The sequence below is a fragment of the Prionailurus viverrinus genome, chromosome X (genome assembly GCF_022837055.1).
Source record: "Prionailurus viverrinus isolate Anna chromosome X, UM_Priviv_1.0, whole genome shotgun sequence".
Taxonomy (NCBI): Eukaryota; Metazoa; Chordata; class Mammalia; order Carnivora; family Felidae; genus Prionailurus; species Prionailurus viverrinus.
Window position 1 is genome coordinate 81,764,774 of NC_062579.1, and position 18,720 is coordinate 81,783,493.

General features: G+C 42.1%; 1 protein-coding gene across 3 annotated transcripts in view; it reads right to left on the reverse strand.

The window, feature by feature from the left end:
- COL4A6 (collagen type IV alpha 6 chain) overlaps nt 1–17,627 on the reverse strand; it is a 322,473-nt gene extending 304,846 nt beyond the window's left edge. For all 3 annotated transcript variants that reach the window (XM_047844389.1, XM_047844388.1, XM_047844387.1), the window contains exons 1-2: nt 17,367–17,627; nt 17,121–17,172 (exon numbers count right to left, since the gene is read on the reverse strand). In XM_047844389.1, the coding sequence (XP_047700345.1) occupies nt 17,121–17,172; nt 17,367–17,377 (63 nt within the window). In that variant the 5' untranslated portion in view covers nt 17,378–17,627. The remainder of the gene's footprint in view (nt 1–17,120; nt 17,173–17,366) is intronic.
- Nucleotides 17,628–18,720: the final 1,093 nt, after the last annotated feature.

Genomic DNA, 18,720 nt, shown 5'->3' on the forward strand with positions numbered 1-18,720 from the left:
TCACGACTGAAGAAAGAGAAAGAATCCTCAGTGGGGCCCGAAAACTAGTTCCGGGCGCAGATGGGAATCCCACCACCAACCAGGCTCAGATAGATGCCTCCTTCCCCTTAACTCGGCTCCAGTGGGATTTCAACATGGCAGAAGGTAAGGAGAGGCTCCGGGTCTACCGCCAGACTCTAATGGGGGGTCTCTGAATGGCTGCTAGAAAGCCAACCAATTTGGCCAAGGTAGGAAATGTACAACAGGGAAAAGATGAATCTCCGGCTGCCTTTTTAGAACGGATCATGGAGGCATTCTGTACCTATACCCCCATGGATCCAGAGGCTCCGGAAAGCAAGGCAGCTGTTATCATGGCCTTTGTAAACCAATCGGCCGTAGACATTAGGAGAAAATTACAGAAAATAGATAGACTAGGAGAAAAAAGTCTGCAGGACTTACTGGTGGTAGCCGAAAAGGTATATAATAACCAGGAGCCTCCTGAGGACAAGCAGGCTCGCGCCATGGCAGCTTCCAGCAGTAAGCAGACTCGAGACCTGGCCAGAATACTGCTAGCTACCACTGCTGACTTCCCCGAGGAAGGAGACCGCCGTCTCCGGCAGCTGGCAGACGACGCAAGAAAAGGTAAAGGAACCACCAAGCGGGGGAAGCAGAGGCTGCAGAAGGATCAGTGCGCATACTGCAAGGAGATAGGGCATTGGGCCCGAGATTGTCTGAAAAGGGCCGGCGGGAAGGGAAGCAAGACTGATGGAGTAAAAGTCCTAGAGCTGGATGAACTAAGTGATTAGGGGAGTCAGGGTTCGGACCCTCTCCCCGAACCCAGGGTAACTCTTAAAGTGGAGGGGACCCCTATTGACTTCCTTGTCGACACCGGAGCACAACATTCGGTCCTCCGCACCCCACAAGGAAAACTAGCTAGCAGGAAGTCCTGGGTACAAGGGGCAACTGGTATGAGCCAGTATTCATGGACTACCCGAAGAACAGTAGATTTGGGAACGGGCCGGGTATCCCACTCCTTTATGGTAATACCAGAATGCCCCTACCCGCTGTTAGGACGGGACTTACTGACCAAGATTGGAGCTCAGATAACTTTCAGACAAGGGGGGCCTCAGGTCACCGATGGCAAGGGCCACCCCATCCAGGTCCTGACCATGAAACTGGAGGATGAATACCTCCTCTACCAGGAGGCGCTCCCGAGAGAGGATAATATAGACAGATGGCTACAAGAATTCTCCTCGGTTTGGGCAGAGACAGGGGGGATGGGACTAGCCGCTCATAGGACCCCAGTCCTGGTAGAGCTCAAGCCAGGAGAGAGTCCGGTAAGGATCAAACAATACCCCATGTCTCAGGAGGCCCGGAAGGGGATCCAGCCACACATCCGGAGACTACGAAGCCTAGGGGTACTAGTTCCTTGCCAGTCTGCCTGGAACACCCCCTTACTGCCGGTCAAAAAGCCTCACACAAATGACTACCGACCGGTACAAGACCTCCGGGAAGTAAATAAGAGGATCGCGGACATACACCCAACTGTTCCCAACCCATATACTCTCTTGAGCTCCTTAGCGCCCTCCAGGGTCTGGTATACTGTACTAGATTTAAAGGACGCCTTCTTCAGTCTGCCGTTGGCACCCCAGAGCCAACCCTTGTTCGCCTTTGAGTGGCATGATCCGGAGGAGGGCTACAGTGGACAACTCACCTGGACACGGCTACCTCAGGGATTCAAAAGTTCACCCACCATCTTCGACGAGGCACTACACGAGGACCTGGGTGAGTACAGAAGGGAGCACCCTGGCCTCACCCTTCTACAGTATGTAGATGACATCCTGATTGCTGCCGACACTGCCAAAGACTGTGAGCGAGGGACCCAGGACCTGCTGGCTACCCTGGGGGCCTTAGGATACCGGGCATCCGCGAAGAAGGCTCAGATATGCAGGGAGAGGGTAAGTTACCTGGGATATATCCTGGAGGGCGGACAGCGGCGGTTATCAGAAGCCAGAAAAGAAACTGTCCTAAAGATCCCTACTCCCACCTCCCGAAGAGAAGTGAGGGAATTCCTAGGATCAGCCGGCTACTGCCGCCTCTGGGTTCCAGGTTTTGCTGAGATCGCCAGGCCCCTATATGAAGCTACCAAAGAGGGGAAAACATTTAAATGGGCTGAAAAAGAAGAAACTGCCTTTAATCAGTTAAAAAGGGCCCTCCTAAGTGCCCCAGCCCTGGGCCTACCGGACATTACGAAGCCCTTCCACCTCTTTGTAGACGAACATAAGGGAATAGCAAAAGGAGTTCTAACTCAAGCCTTAGGCCCCTGGAACCGTCCAGTGGCTTACCTGTCTTAGAAACTAGACCCAGTGGCTGCCGGCTGGCCGCCATGCCTAAGAATTATTGCGGCAACAGCACTCCTAGTCAAGGATGCAGACAAACTGACCCTAGGACAGGAGATCTGGATCACGACCCCACACGCCATTGAAGGGGTCCTGAAACAGCCTCCGGATAGATGGATGAGCAATACACGTATGACTCATTACCAGAGCCTCCTACTCAACCCTCCACGAGTGCGGTTCCACCCCAGTGCAGCCCTCAATCCCGCAACCCTGCTGCCCGACCCTGACCTAGGTGCTCCATTACCGGCCCCTCCCCGATGCCGAGGCTACTTGGTTCACTGATGGCAGCAGCTTTGTGCAAAACGGACACAGGTATGCGGGTGCAGCGGTGGTCACCGAAACGGACACCATATGGGCAGAGGCTCTACCCTCCGGAACGTCAGCCCAGCGAGCAGAGCTCATAGCCCTCACCAAGGCGCTGATGCTGGGAGCTGGAAAACGGCTCAACGTCTACACAGACAGCCGTTATGCATTTGCCACAGCTCATATTCATGGGGCAATTTATCAGGAGAGGGGGTTACTGACGGCAGAAGGACGGACTATAAAAAATAAGCAGGAGATACTTAACCTGCTTACGGCCTTATGGCTTCCTGCCAAGCTAGCCATTATCCACTGCCAAGGGCACCAAAAAGCTGATAACCCAGTAGCTAGAGGTAATCGAAAGGCTGACCAGGCAGCCAAGGCAGTAGCCCTTACTCCAGTCCCCACCATGACCATACAACTACCAGACCCGGGAGACCCAGTTTTACCAGACCAGCCCAAGTACTCCCAGGAGGAGTTACAGCGGATCAAGAAACTCCCCATGGCCCAGGAGATAAAGGGATGGTGGTATACACCTAACAAGGAACTCGTGTTTCCAGATCAGCTCGGAGTCTCAATATTAGAGCACATGCATCAGTCTACTCACATGGGGGCCCAAAAATTAAAAGACTTAATCCGACATGCCGGAATTAAGATTCACCAACAGGACACCAAAAATAGAGCAAGTTGTATCTGCCTGCAAGACCTGCCAACTCACCAACGCGAAGGCCACATCAAATAAAAAAGGAACCAGGCTCAGAGGCACCAGACCGGGAGCCCAATGGGAAGTCGACTTCACTGAAGTCAAACCAGGAAAGTATGGTTTTAAATATCTTTTAGTATTTACAGACACCTTCTCTGGCTGGGTGGAGGCATACCCAACCAAGCATGAAACGGCTCAGACGGTGGCTAAGAAGCTACTAGAAGACATCTTACCCAGGTATGGTTTTCCTGCCATGGTAGGATCGGACAATGGACCAGCTTTTATCTCGCAGGTAACACAGGCAGTAGCCAAGGCGGTGGGGGCAAACTGGAAATTACATTGTGCTTATAGGCCCCAGAGCTCAGGACAAGTAGAAAGAATGAATAGAACCCTAAAAGAGACCCTTACCAAATTAACCATGGAGACTGGCGGGGACTGGGTGACTCTCCTACCATACGCCCTTTACCGGGTTAGAAACACTCCTTACACTCTGGGTTTTACTCCCTACGAGATCATGTTTGGCAGGCCACCCCCTGTTATTCCCAGCCTTCGAGCTGAACTTATTGCTGAGTTTAAAGATCAAGAACTTTTTCTTTCCTTGAGCGGGCTCCAGAGGGCGCACGAGGACATTTGGCCGCGCCTCCGTGCCATCTACGAGGCTGGCCCGATCCCGACACCTCATCAGTACAGGCCGGGAGACTGGGTCTACGTCAAGAGGCACCACCGAGAGACTCTCGAGCCGCGCTGGAAGGGACCCTACATCGTGATGTTGACAACCCCCACCGCTCTCAAGGTAGACGGCATCGCGACCTGGGTCCATCACACCCACGCCCAGCCAGTGGACCCCTCCTCGATCCGGAAGGACTTCGTCACGCGATGGGCCATCAGTCGGGACCAACACAACCCGCTCAAGCTCAAGCTACAGCGCATTCGACCCACCTAATATTGGTAACTCTGTTAACTCTGCTTGTCATTGCTCATACGCCCCCCAAAACATCACCTGGCAGATCATAGACACCAGCTCGGGGACAATACTTAATCAGACCTCCCAGAGCCACCCCAGGGACACTTGCTTCCCAGAACTTTGTGTAAACCTCCAAACTCTGTTCCCCTTGTCACCATAAATGCAGCTGGCCCCATGATTGGGTCCGTAAGCTACATGACAAGGGGGGAATGAAAGGGTGGGCCTATGCCAGCCGACTCCATCTTGTTCTGTGTCCTTCACCTAGACCACGCCTCCTCCCTTTGAGTGACCTCCCGCTCACCCATTCAAGCTTCCTAATCAAAACACGCCACTTCCCCAGCCAATCGGCTGCCCCTAGACCCCTATAAAACCTTTGTGCTTTTGAAACTCGCTCTCTTTCCCTGGTATCTCACCGCTGCGTCGGTGCAGGTAGGGGATTGAGCTCGAGCTAGCTCGAATAAAGGCTCTTTGCTTTTGCATCGGACTCGGCTCCCTAGTGGTCTTTGGGGATCACGAATTCTGGGCATAACACAGCCTTCCCGCTTTCCAAGCAGAGCTGTTAACTTTTGACCTCCCATAGGCTAAGTCGCGCTTGCTGTGGGAACACAGTCCATCAGGCCTCTCCGCTTTTGCCAGCCAGACTCAGGGGCTCTGCTTGGCCGGCGAGCAGCCCCTCCGCCCCAGCTCCCTCCCGCCAGTCCGTGGAGCGCGCACAGCCTCTCTGTCCTTCCTACCCTCTTCCGTGGGCCTCTTGTCTGCGCTTGACTCTGGAGACTCCGTTCTGCTAGTCTTCTGGTGGTTTTCTGGGTTAGTTAGGCAGGTGTAGGTGGAATCTAAGTGATCAGCAGGACGCGCGGTGAGCCCAGCGTCCTCCTACGCTGCCATCTTCCAACCCTCCTATAGGTTTTTTTTCAAAAATTATTAAATATTTATTTGTTTTTGAGAGAGAGACACACACAGACACAGCATGAGCGGGGAAAAGCAGAAAGAGAAGGAGACAGAATCCGAAGCAGGCTCCAGGCTCTGAGCTGTCAGTTCAGAGACGGACGCGGGTCTGGAACTCATGAACTGTGAGATCATGACCTGAGCCGAAGTCAGAAGCTTAACTGACTGAGCCACCCAGGTGCCCCGCAAAACAGCTATTTTGGTTTGGATTTTATATTGGGCATCATATGAAAAAATTTGGATATTATATTGGGGGTCATATGAAAAAAGTTTGGGGAGAAAAGGGTCTACTGTAAATTTTGAAAAATGCTCTAGTTATTCTTTTTCTTCATCATTATCAACATCAACATGAACGTTATTATCTTTGAGCATGCTCTGGATATCTAGTTGCAGGCTAGGTGCTGGCAAGTATTTATGCAACTTAATCTTATCTCCAAGGCAAGGTCACATAAATCTTGTAAGTCTAAAATTAATCCTCATCTTTAAGGGATCTGCGACACTTACAAACAATTTAGAGATTCTAGGCATTTTCAATTGTCTCTGCCAACCCTCTTCCCTCTGGGTAAGAAAAAAAATGGTCATTCAAAGCTTCAGAGAGCAAGGAGAAATACCACTTAACTTTTATTCCCTCCTCAACACAGAATCTGTCTCCCAAAGGACCAGTTCAGCCTCTTGGCCAGCAGTCCCAGAAAGCCTGGTCTCTCTGAGGTAAATGCTGTAGAGCTTTAAGGCCAGGGAAATTTCCACTGAAGAGCACCACCTGCCCCCCCCTCCCAGTACAAGTAAACCAAATTGAAAGATAATGGCAAACTAGCCCTATTGTTGTTAGACAAAGGGGAACTAGGACTTCAAAGATGCCTGAGGAGCAACCTTGAGATGTAATCTTTACTTGGGACCTTGGTCTCCACAGTGGGTCACAAAGGTAGGGCCACAGAGGTAGAGGACTTTGGAGAAACTGGAACCAGTGTAACAATTCTACCTCCTCTTCTCCCCTAGGAAGCTTGAGAAAGGAATTCAACAAATAATTAAGCAATTTTCTCTAAAATGTCCCATCAAATGTGTTCACTACTCATTCCTAGCACACAGGAAGTCACAGTGAGTGATCAGAGAAGAATAACAATAGTAATAATTTTACAGCTGTTAATATATTTAGTGAATGGTACTCAGGCCATAGTTTGTTCTGGAGTCTATATTTGAGCCCAGGAACATCTGGCTCCAGATTTGGAGTTTTCTATTTTTTGACCACACTATAATCCATAAAGGAAAAAAAAAAAATTAGGAAGTAGACCTCCAGACTTAGGCGTGGAACACAAAAAGAGCTTGAGAAAAGACACATACGGCATCCCTAAATTTTATAAACCTGGAATGGGCAGATTTGTGCCACAGATTTGAGCCCACCATGCATGAAGTGTTTGTCAGTGCTGAACACAGAGTAGGTGGCCAGCAATAACTATGATGCCTATCATCCTCCATCTAGGGAAATACACCTTACCACAGGTATTAGGTAAATGCTCTGCGGAGTCAGGGAGCCAACAAGAGTGCAGGGAATGTCTAGCTCTTTCCTATTCCTCCAGCCTCCTCTTACACCATCCTTGCCGACCTCCCTCCACTTCTCCGACCCCCACACTCCAGCCACCCTGGCTTAGTACTTGCCATGGCCCTGCAAACGACAGGGATGACTACAGTGTTTGGCACATAGTAGGCACTAAATAAATACCATTTTGAAGGAAGGGAAGAAGGAGAGACAGAAGGATAGAAAGGAGTCGTTTCAGAAAAATATTCACTGAAGTGGGCCTTAAGGGAAGAATAATATGTCCATCTGCAGAGACAGGAGGAAAGCAGGGGATGAGAAAAGAAGGGTGTTTCAAACAGAAGAAAAGCAGGAGGAGTGACTATACATGGCATGTTGAGCCAACATCAAAAGTATAACTGTGATCTAAACATCAGTTCTAGAACAATAACAGCAGATGGAATCAAATGGGTAGGCAGGGCCAGATGATGATGGGTATAAGGAGCTTTCACAAACGTTGGAGTGGTAAGATCATATTTGTGTTTTAGAATAAGGCCTTTGCTTGCAGAGAGGATGGATATCAGGAAAGAAGGTAGGAGGCAGCGGAAGACTGAAACCAGAACAGTCAGGTCTGTTGTAGGAGTCCAGATAAGAGACAATAAAATGCCTGAATTAGAGAGACAGCACCGTATAGTGGGTTTTAACCCAAATGCTGCCATTCGCTGGATGTGTGATCTTGGATAAATCAGTTAATCCCTCTGGGCTGAAAATATTTGCCCTGTATATTTCACGGGGTCACTGTGAGCAGCTGATAAAATAATATTGAGAAAATGCTTTTAAACTTAAAGCACTAGAAATTATATGTCACTTTTAATGTGGTAGAAGAGGGAAAAAGAGATAAGGGGGACAACTGAGAAACAGAGCCAATCTTCCAGACATACAGTCTGTGGAGGAGAGAGTCTACTTTGACATCTCCCTTTTTCTCACCTTGTCATGTATCAGTTGTCAAAATTGGGGAATCCTTTTTTAGTTTTCCCTCAAGAATAAAAGAAATCAAGAATGCCTACAGGGGGGACAGAAGGAGAATTCAGCACATATGTTGTGAATGGTAATCTCACATATGTTATTTCTTCTAACCACACAGCACTCTCAAGAGGAAGATGTCATTATGCAACTTTTACTGATGACAAAACTGAGTCTCAGGAAGGTAAGTTGAGTTGCCGTAAGTCCCACAGCTAGGAACTGTTAGAGGGCAGAGGCAGAATTCAAACACAAGTCTGATTCCAGAGTCTTTTCTCTTCACTGTTACACTATTGAAAAAGATTGCTATTTTGCCATCAAAGCAATTGTTATTAGAGTTAACACTAGTAACTGTTAAGGTAGACAAGGAAAAGGCAGTTGTTGCAGGCCATTAGGAATAAATCTGCTTACTCGTTTGAAAGTCACTTGTTGATCACCCATTATATGGTTGGCGGTATCCTGGACATTGTATATACAAGGCTGAACAGGGCAACACAGACAAGTAAGCACAGGACTTTCACGACTACATGGCAGGGGCTACAAGGAGGCCCAAAGAACCTTGGAATCTGGGGGGAAGAAAGAACACTTTCTTTCTGAAGAGGTCTGGGATGGTTTCATAGAAAAAATAACATTTTATCTGAGTATTAAAGATTGAGTAGGAGTTCCCTAGGTAGAGGAGAAAGTGTAAATAATGGAGCAAGACATTCCAAGTAAGGAGGACAACATATGTAAAAGCAAAGAGATAGGAAATAGAGAGTTCAGTCTGAATGAAGTGTAATGTACACTATGAGCTAGAGAAGGAGGGTTGGCAAGAAAAAAAACACACAGACATGAGGCTAGAATGGTAGTTGGGGCCAGATAATGAAGGCCCTTAAATGTGCTAATCTAGGGAGTATGTATTTTAATACTGCAAGAAACGACAAACCAACAAAGGTTTGAAATGAGGAGATAACGTAATTGTATTTGCTGTTAGTAAAATAACTCTGGTGGCAGTGCACAGATTAGAATGAAGTCAGGAGGTAGAAAAACTAGTTAACAGGCTATTGATACATGATGATGAGATTTGTAACCAATAGAATATGAATGGAATAGCTAGATTCTACAGATTTTTGGTAAAACTAGTGGAGCTTGGTGAGAAGGATGGAGATAATGGGAGTTAGTGGCTGATTCTATAGTTTCTTGCTTGAAACTGGGTAAATAGTGATATTTCACAAAGATAGAAAAGAGAGAGAACAGCAGGTTGGAGTGTCATGGAAAGGATTGGAAAACAGTTTCATTTTTGGATACATTGTGCTGGGGCAATAGAAAATAATAATAGCTGGCATTGGTTGAGTGCTCTAGGCACTGTTTTAAGTGTTTTGTATGTATCAATGAATTGATATCCAAGTACAAGGGCTTACTAGGTAATTGGAAATATAGGTTTGGAACTCAAAAGACATGTCTAAGTTGGAAATATAAATTGATAGTCATCAATGTATAGGAGTCATAGTTAAAACTGTTGATGCAAGAAGAAGGCAAAGGATAAAATGCTGAGGAAAAAAAGCACCATTTTAGGACCAGAGAGTAATGAAGATTATAAGCTCTATGACAGCAAAGATCAGATCAGACTTGTTCATCACTGTGTCATCCGAGCCTGACATACTATTTAGAATATAGTGCTTGCTCAGTAAAAAATGTTGAATGAATCAAATAAAAATATCTGAGAAGTACAAGGATAAATAATGAGACATAGTGTCTTGAAAGTTAAAAAAGTAAAGGTAGTTTCAGAATGATTGGAAAATGCCCAACACTACAGTAGAGAGATCAGACTTGTGGTTGCCAGAGGCAGAGGATGGGGGGAAGGAGAATTGGAAGAAGGTGTTCAAAAGGTATAAACTTCCAGTTTTAAGGTAAATAAGTACTAGGGATGTAATGTACACACGATGACTACAGCTAACGTTGCTGTATGGTATATAGGAAAGATGTTAAGAGAGTAATTCCTGAGAGTTTTCATCACAAGGAGAAAAACTTTTTCCCCTTTTTTCTTTTTATTGTATCTATATGGGAAGATGTATGTTTGCTAAACCTATTGTGATAATCTTTTCACAATACATATAAATCAAACCATCATGCTGTATGACTTAAATTTATACAGTGATGTATGCCAGTTATTTCTCAATAAAACTGGAGGAAAACCCAATAGATAAGTCAGATAGAATGGGGACTGACAAGAATCCACTGGGCTCGGTAGTTAGGCAGCTATTAGTAACTTGAAAGACAGCAATTTTGGTGGAATAGCCTCAGTCTAGACTGTAATAGGCTTAGAGGTAAATGGTTGTGGAAGAACAGTAGACAATAACCAGAAGTTTGGTGGCAATATGACTGAGAAGTTTAGAGTGATGGAGAAAAATAAAGCTATGTTTTTAATTATTTTTTTTATAATGGAGGAGACATTATAGTAGAACAGAAAAGAAATCCTAGGAGAGGGAATAATTAAAGATGGTAAGAGAGTGGATAATTGCTCTTAGCTAATTTTCCCATCACTGTTTTCCTTTGAGCATGTTTATCAGGTCTTTTATGTACATTTAATCAGATTTTAAAACAAGTTAGAGCCCTATGATCTACCTCACTGGGACATATAGTCAGCTTAAAAGGACTTGATAGTTTAATATAACATGGCACTTTCCTAATAAGTTCTTTCTATATGTGTATGTTCTGTCATCCATACAGAATAGGACAAGTCTATACTCCAAGCATGGTGGTGAAATTATGGAACTATTCACATAATTGGGGCAAGTAAAAACTAATACATATTGACAATTGATATTGATCTATTTGTTTCATTCTTTAAAAATTTTTATTCAATTTATGAAACTAAAAAAAAAAACAGTTCACCCATTTCTCCCATCCCCTACTCCCTGCCTCTTGCAATCACCAATCTGTTCTCTATATCTATGAGCTTGTTTTTTCTTTTTTTAGATTTCACATATAAGATTGATTATATGATATTTGTCTCTCTCTGTGTGACTTATTTCACTTAGCATAATGTCCTTGAGGTCCATCCATGTTTTGGCAAATGGCAAAATTTCATTCTTTTTTGGGTTAATAATATTCCACTGTGTGTGGGTGTGTAGCAAATTCTTTATCCATTCATCTATCAATGAATAATTAAGTTGTTTGCATGTCTTGGCTATTGTAAATAATGCTGCAATGAATATGGGGGTGTGTATATCTCTTCAAATTGTTTTTTTTTTTTTGTTTGTTTGTTTTCTTTGAATAAATACCCAGAAGTAGAATTGTTGGATCACATGGTAGCTCTATTTTTAATTTTTTGAGGAACTTCCATACTGTTTTCCATAGTGGTCCCACCAATTTACATTCCTACTAACAGTGCATAAGGTTTTCTTTTCTCCACACCTTCACCAACACCTGTTATCACTGTCTTTTTGATGCTAGCTATTCCAACATGTGTGAAGTGATATCTCACTGTGGTTTTGATATGCATTTCTCTGAAGATTAATGATATTGAACACATTTTAATGTACTTGTTGGCTATCTGTATGTCTTTTTTGGAAAAATGTCTATTTAGATCCTCTGCTCATTTTTAATAGGTCTGCTTTTTTTCTTGCTATTGAGTTGTATGAATTCTTTGTATATTTTAGATATTAGCCTGTTACAAGATATATGATTTGTAATTATTTTCTCCCTTCCAGTAGATTGCCTCTTCATTTTGTTGATGGCTTCTTTTTCTATGCAGAAGCTTTTTTGTTTGATGTAGTGCCACTTATTTATTTTTGGTATCCAATTCAATCATCTTTAAGACCTATGTAAAAGAGCTTATTGCCTATGTTTTCTTCTAGGAGTTTAATGGTTTGGGGTCCTATATTTAAGTGTTTAATGCATGTTGAATTAATTTTTGTTTATGGTCTAAGATAGTGATCCAGTTTCATTGTTTTGCATGTGGCTGTCCAATTTTTCCAACACTATTTATTGAAGAGACTGTCCTTTCCCCATTGTATATTCTTGGCTCCTTTGTCACAAATTAATTGACCATATATACATGAGATTATTTCTGGGCTTTCTGTTTTCTTCCATTGTTCTATGTGTTTTTATGCCAATACCATACTGTTTTAATTACTATAGCTCTGTAATATAGTTTGAAATCAGGGAGTGTGATGCCTCCAGCTTTCTTATTCTTTCTCAAGATTGCTTTGACTATTTGAGATCTTTCATGGTTCCATACAAATTTTAGAATTGTTTGCTCTATTTCTGTGAAAGATACCACAAGAATTTTGATAAGGATTGCACTGAATCTGTGTGTGTTGCTTGAGTAGTATGCACATTTAAACAATATTAATTTTTGTCTATCCATGAACACAGAATATGTTTTCATTTATTTGTGTCTCCTTAAATTTCTTTCATTAATATCTTACACTTTTCACTGTACAGGTGTTTCACCTTCTTGGTAAACTCATTCGCTGGTATTTTATTATTTTTGATACACTTGTGCATGGCATTGTTTTCTTATTTTCTCTTTCTGATAGTGCTTTAATAGTGTAAAGAAATACAACAGATTTTTTAGTGTATTAATTTTGTATCCTGCAATTTTACTGAATTTATTAGTTCTAACATTTTTTTTGATGGAATCTTTAGGGGTTTCTATAACAATATCATGTCATCTACAAAAAGTGACAATTTCTTCCTCTCCAGTTTGGATGCCTTTATTTCTTTTTTGCTTAATTGCTCTGGCTAGGACTTACAATATGATGTTGAATTATTTCATTCTTATATTAAGGAAGTAACTAGGGAAACAGCATATTTTGCTCCTGTGATCTGGCTGGATCATAAGATTCTAGTATATAAGGGCATATTTACTGGGGACTCCATGATATGCCTAAAATCTAACAGATTATTTGTATTCGTAGTCAATACAAATGCCCTCATGCCTGAACAAGCCTTAGAAAGTGACAATTTGTTTATTCTAAAATCCAATTGCATAACCAGGGTTTCTTTTTGTAATGTCATAGATTATTTTGGCAGTCTAGTGAAGCCTATGGACTCCTTTTCAGAATAATATTTTTAAATGTATTTGGGGTGCCTGGGTGGCTCAGTCGGTTAAGCGTCCAACTTCAGCTCAGGTCATGATCTCACTCACGGTTTGTGGGTTCAAGTCCTGCATGGGGCTCTGTGCTGGCAGCTCAGTGTCTGGAGCCTGCTTCAGATTCTGTGTCTCCCTCTCTCCCTGTCCCTCCTCAACTCATGCTCTGTCTCTCTCGCTCTCAAAAATGAATAAACATTAAAAAAATTTAAATATATTCAATAAAGCACATGGGATTACAGTGGAAACCAATTATATTGAAATACAATCATCAATAAATATAATAAAACAAATTTGTGATATGTAATTATATATCTGTTTCTTTAGTAACACATTAAATACTAATATCTAATTCCCCTCCTCTCCTGTCTTGAAATGTTTGTTTTTGATCTGTCAATAATGTAGCCACATTATCAGTTATGTGTTATCCATTCATGTAGTCATTTGAAGATTCCCTTGATGATGTACTCATACATATGTATCAGTATCCCCAGTCATCCCAAGAGATATATTCTAGGTGTACACACACATATACATGTTATATATTGTGATTATTCATAACTATCTGATATAGGTTATTTGCTAGCAAGTATAGCAAAAGACTACTTTAAATTTTCATGCTGAGAAAATGAAAAGACCAACCATCATCCACAGATTGGGAGAAAATATTTGCAAATTATATGTATGGCAAAGGACATGTATCCAGAATATACAAAGAACTCTTACGACTTAATAATAAGAAGACAACCCAATTTTAAAATGGAAAAATATTTAAATAAACATAAATATAAATTTTTCATATGACCCAGCAAATCTATTCCTACATATCTACTCAAGAAGAGTAAATTGTATGTCCACACAAAGATTTGCATGTTAATATTCATAACAGCATTATTCATAATAGCCAAAAACTGGAAAGAGCCCAATGTCTATTAACTGGTGAATGTATAAGCAAAATGGGGTATATCCATAATGGAATACCAATATTAAATGCCAATATCAATAGAGTAAAACACTGATACACGCTACAACATTGAATGAGCTTCAAAAACACTATGCTAAGTGAAAGATGCCAAACAAAAGATTACATATTATATGATTCTGTTATATGAAAAGACCCAGAAAAGAAAAATATATAGAGATAAAAAAGTAGATTCATGCTTGCTTGGGGTTAGGGGTGGGAATGGGGATATGACTGGATATGAAGGATCTTACAAAGTGATGAAAATGTTCTAAAACTGGATATGGTGATAGTTGCACAACTTGGCAAATTTACTAAAAATCATTGAATTGTATACATAAAATGGGGTGAATTTATGGTTACAACTTTAAGGAAAGAAGTTTGTATTTCAATCACACCTTGATTTGAATGTGGCTAAAGGCATTTTGCCTATGCTCTTTGCAGAAGGGAATAGCCAGACGTATATTTTCTCCCCTTTGCATCTTCTCCACCCAAATGATTCTCATTAGGCTTTGACTTCAAATATACTTGCTTGTATTAGAGCTACCCATGAAAGCAGATTTAGGGTAAAGTGGGACAAAAAAAATAAGGACCCTGACTACTTTGGGCGCATATTTTAACTGCTGGTCATGTTGGCCTATTATGGCGAGACGTGAATCTTTGTAGTCTTTTCTTTAAAACGATGAAGGTACATGCAGATAATAATTTATCATTAGGTATCTTATCTTTTAAGGAATGTAATGACCACCATTGTCTGAGAAAGTGAAATCCTAGAAAGTTAGAAACTATGTTTAAATAAATCTTTGTGTGCTGTGCCTCAGGAACTTAATAACCAAAACTGATTATGGATATTCTGAAATCCTAGGCTCTATCTCATTCAGATAAATTGTGCCAATATTTCACCTCAATGAAGATCATCATTATTTTAAAAGAAGTTTACAGAAACTCATTCTTTAATCCCAGGTTTTAACATTTAGCTTTCCATCCCTTTAAATAGCACTGCTTTATAAACAAAGAGAACTCAAAAGCACCTAAAAGACCCTATCTCAAATGCTCACCAACATTATGTTATTGGCAACTTAACTCTCACAGTGAACAAATTTTCTTATAGAGAACCACAACTTAGTTCCTTGTCAGCCTAGTTGTAAGTTATTTTTCATTAATGTTAGTCAAACAAGGTACAGAGAATGCAAAGATCTAAGACCACTTGAAAGGTGAAACATCACAAACCCAGAGGATAAACTGGACTTGAGAGGAGGAGATGAGACCATCCAATATAGATGAGAATCCAGTACAAAGAGTAAAAACAAGTAAGAAACTTGTCTTCAGAAAAGTCACCTTTTGAGAACTTATCTTGTGACTCTCCTCTTCTTCTTTGCCATTTTCCACAAAATGAAAACAAAATAGCTTTACACTGCCAAAGATATTATGCAGGAGTAAATAGCAGTGAAGGAAGCAGCTCTGGACATAAGCAAGGTTAAAAAAAATATTGTCAGTGTATCTCAAGGTTTATTTTAGTCTTACCAGGGTCACTCACACTGACAGCAGGTGACACTGTAAAACAGTGACACAGAATCTAAAATCCACACACCAAAGCAGTGCTTGATTTTGGAGACATGCTTAAATACTTCTAAGAATTAAGGCATAATCCTTCAGTGACTTTTAAGGAGATCAAGTGATGAGATGCAGTGTTTGGGCAGTCTCCAGCTATCTAGAATGATTTGTTAATGCCTTTTCTCCCAAAGTACACTGAATACAATCAGCTAGAGTCTGAAAATAAAGGTTTTGCTGGAGGGTATGCTGCCCAAGCATAACATTTTTACAAGTGGCAAGATTCCCAAATTGTTAACTAATCAAAACGTGGCATTTTCAATAAATGTAGTATTGAGTCTCAAGGTAACACATAAGTAAACTTGTGTACTGGAGGAATCAGATGGAGAAGTAGGCAGAACCCTAGATCAATACTTCTGTTTACAAAGTTTAGAATTTACTTACATAGGAGCTGATGTTCTGAGTTGGGGGGTGGGGGGGGTCACAAGATGTTAAAAGTCAAGTATTCTGGCATCATTCTCTTTTCATAAGAGAAATCATTTCACTTCACTCTAATATTTTCTTACAGATATACGCCAGGACAAAGTAATCCTTTTTCCTCCCATAAACTATTAGCCGATTTTATTGGGTTGCATTAAGTATGGCTCTATAAATAGTATTTAAAAACATTTTAAGTATTAAAAATACAGCCAATCATTTTAAATTGTCAAAACCTACAAAGTAAATATTTGGAATATATATTAATCTGTCATCTACATAGTGCGTAACTTTGGCTATTAACAGTTTATTAAGTAGAGCAGTGATATAGTAGTTAATAGTTGGAACAACTTCGTATTTGAACTTAACAGCTAACTTTATTTCTGCCAGCATAAACAGCTACTGAGGCTGGAAAACAGCAGCATCTCTGATTATTTGGGTCATTCCACCTTTGGTAAATTATCCTAGTAATTACATTTGAGGTCTCTCCACTTTCTGGGATCCATTAAACTTTTCTTGACCAGATGTCTACAGAAATTCCTCTGCCTGCAGTTCCTAGCTGATTTGATGGATGATATCTAAACAGCCTATAAAATGTTAACTTTTAGATTTTTTTTTCTATTCTAAACACTAACTTTTAACTTTTTGATGACACAGAAAACCAGTGGAAGGAAACATCAGACAGAAATTGAACACCATTAGTGGTATTAGTTCAGTTCAGGTAGTTAAAGAATCCAGATGTTGTCATCTGGTACTGTCAAAGGACTCACAAGCAAATACTTAAGCTTAACTTCCATAATTTTCAGGACACTTTCAATTCCCACTCCTTGTGCTCTCCTCCCACTCTCAAACCTGTGTGCCAATTCATGTTCTTGTAGAGCAGGGAAAATTACATTTCTTCCTCCTTGGAGATAGATGCAGAGAAAGGCATCAGATGTCACTCCTCTTAAGTCGTCTGGGAACAGGCTGGGAAATGTGTGCCTCTTGTGTCTTCTACTTTTATTTTCTCAACCCGCTACGAAGTTTTGGGACAGAAAGATGCCTGAGTCCCAAAGGCATACGTGTGACACTGCGCTATTCCTCTCTAAGAACCCCATTAACTCCCACTAGAAACGAGAGTGATGTGAACTCTACTTCGCAGTCCAACCTTCTGTAACCCCCTAACACAAACACAAGTGGAATGGAGAGGGGGTCAAGGGAGGAAGAGGGAAAGGGGTCAGGAGAAGAGACTCACCGCTCCGGCCAGTTCCTCGGTCAGGCACAACGTAACCAGGAGCAGCCACAACCTGAAACAGGAGGAACGGTGAGTAACATGGGCTCTCTAGGCTCCGGGGTCCTATGTCTGTCCATAGCCCCCGACCCTTTCTTGCTGCCTGCCCCCACTTTCTCTGCAATGACATAAGTACAACTACAGTCCTGGCCCGGCAAAGTAGCTCAAAGTGGAAAAGAGGGAGGGGAGCTCGGGGCAGCAACAGCTCACCCAGGGTGCATGCTTGCGGCTCCTCCGGAGCTGGGTCCCGGGAGACTGCTAAGCGGCTCCACAGCCCAGGCTCATCAGGGCTCCGCTGATGCTCGGCGGCTGCTTCCTTATTCGGGAGGACGGGCTTGGGGGGAGAACTGACTCACTTCGGAAGAAACTAAATTCAGCTTCTAGATAAGACGTGCCCCAAAGGGAAACAGTCAGCGGTGCCCGCTACAACTTGCCGCACTCAAAAGATAGTTCCATACACCAGGAGAGGAAGGAATGGAGGGGAAAGGGGCGGGGCTGTCTGTTGTCAATCATCCCCCCCTACCTTGGGCAGCCGGGCGTCTTTCTCACTTTCAGGCACCTCTGCACATAACATTCCCACGCATCTGCATAGTTTTCATGCACAGGCCCATAGAGACCTATAAGACTAAGATCTAAGCAGCTATGCAGCATACATTTCCATAAACCACTGTTAACAATTACACATAAATAGATTTAGGGCACAGGACTGACTTCTACAAATGGGCACCAAACTGCACTTGCACACTTGGCCCAAATGCATACAACACTCATTCTAATTGACTGTATATACTAAGCTCTAATTGATTGTATACTAAGCTCTTGGGGGTGGCGGTGGTGGTGGTTTCTGGAGTTGGAAATCTAGCCAAAATGGAGTAGAACCTAAGGATGAGAGGGCCCCCATGAATAGGTCCAAAGCCTTGAAAGACTCCCAAGTGACAGATTCTAGGGTCTGAGATAACAGAAATGTTCTGAAGAATTCTTGGGCAAATCTCCGAAAGATCTTCCCAGGAGTCCACACAAAGTATTTTCTGGGCCTGTTGGTACTTTAACCAATCTGTAGATCAGGATTACGAAAGTAATGTTCAAGTCTACTTTATTTGGGAAACATCAGTGCAAATGCCATTAACTCTATATAAACGTTTCCAATTGGTGTTTGTGTTACTTTTAAAGGCAACTGCAAGAAAGTTATTTAATTCCCTGTACTAAATCCTTCTGAAACACAACCGCAATGAGAATCAATACCTTTTACGTTGGTTCAATATAAAAGGTAAAAATTATGGCATTTAGCGATGCAGTTAAATAAAAATATATGACTATATTACAATAACATCCAACCATATGATAATTACTAATATCTCCTGAATGCGCCTCAATCTTAGATGTATATAACACGCATAAAGTCTTCACATACATGTATGTTCATTTTCTTAATTCTTCGGTTATAAGAATATATTTAATAATATAAATATACTTATATAGTTCTAATATTTTCACATATTCTGTTGTATGTAGAAACTGTCTTGCGAGCAGGTGTAAGGCAAAGAGCACCAGCAGCCCTGGGAGC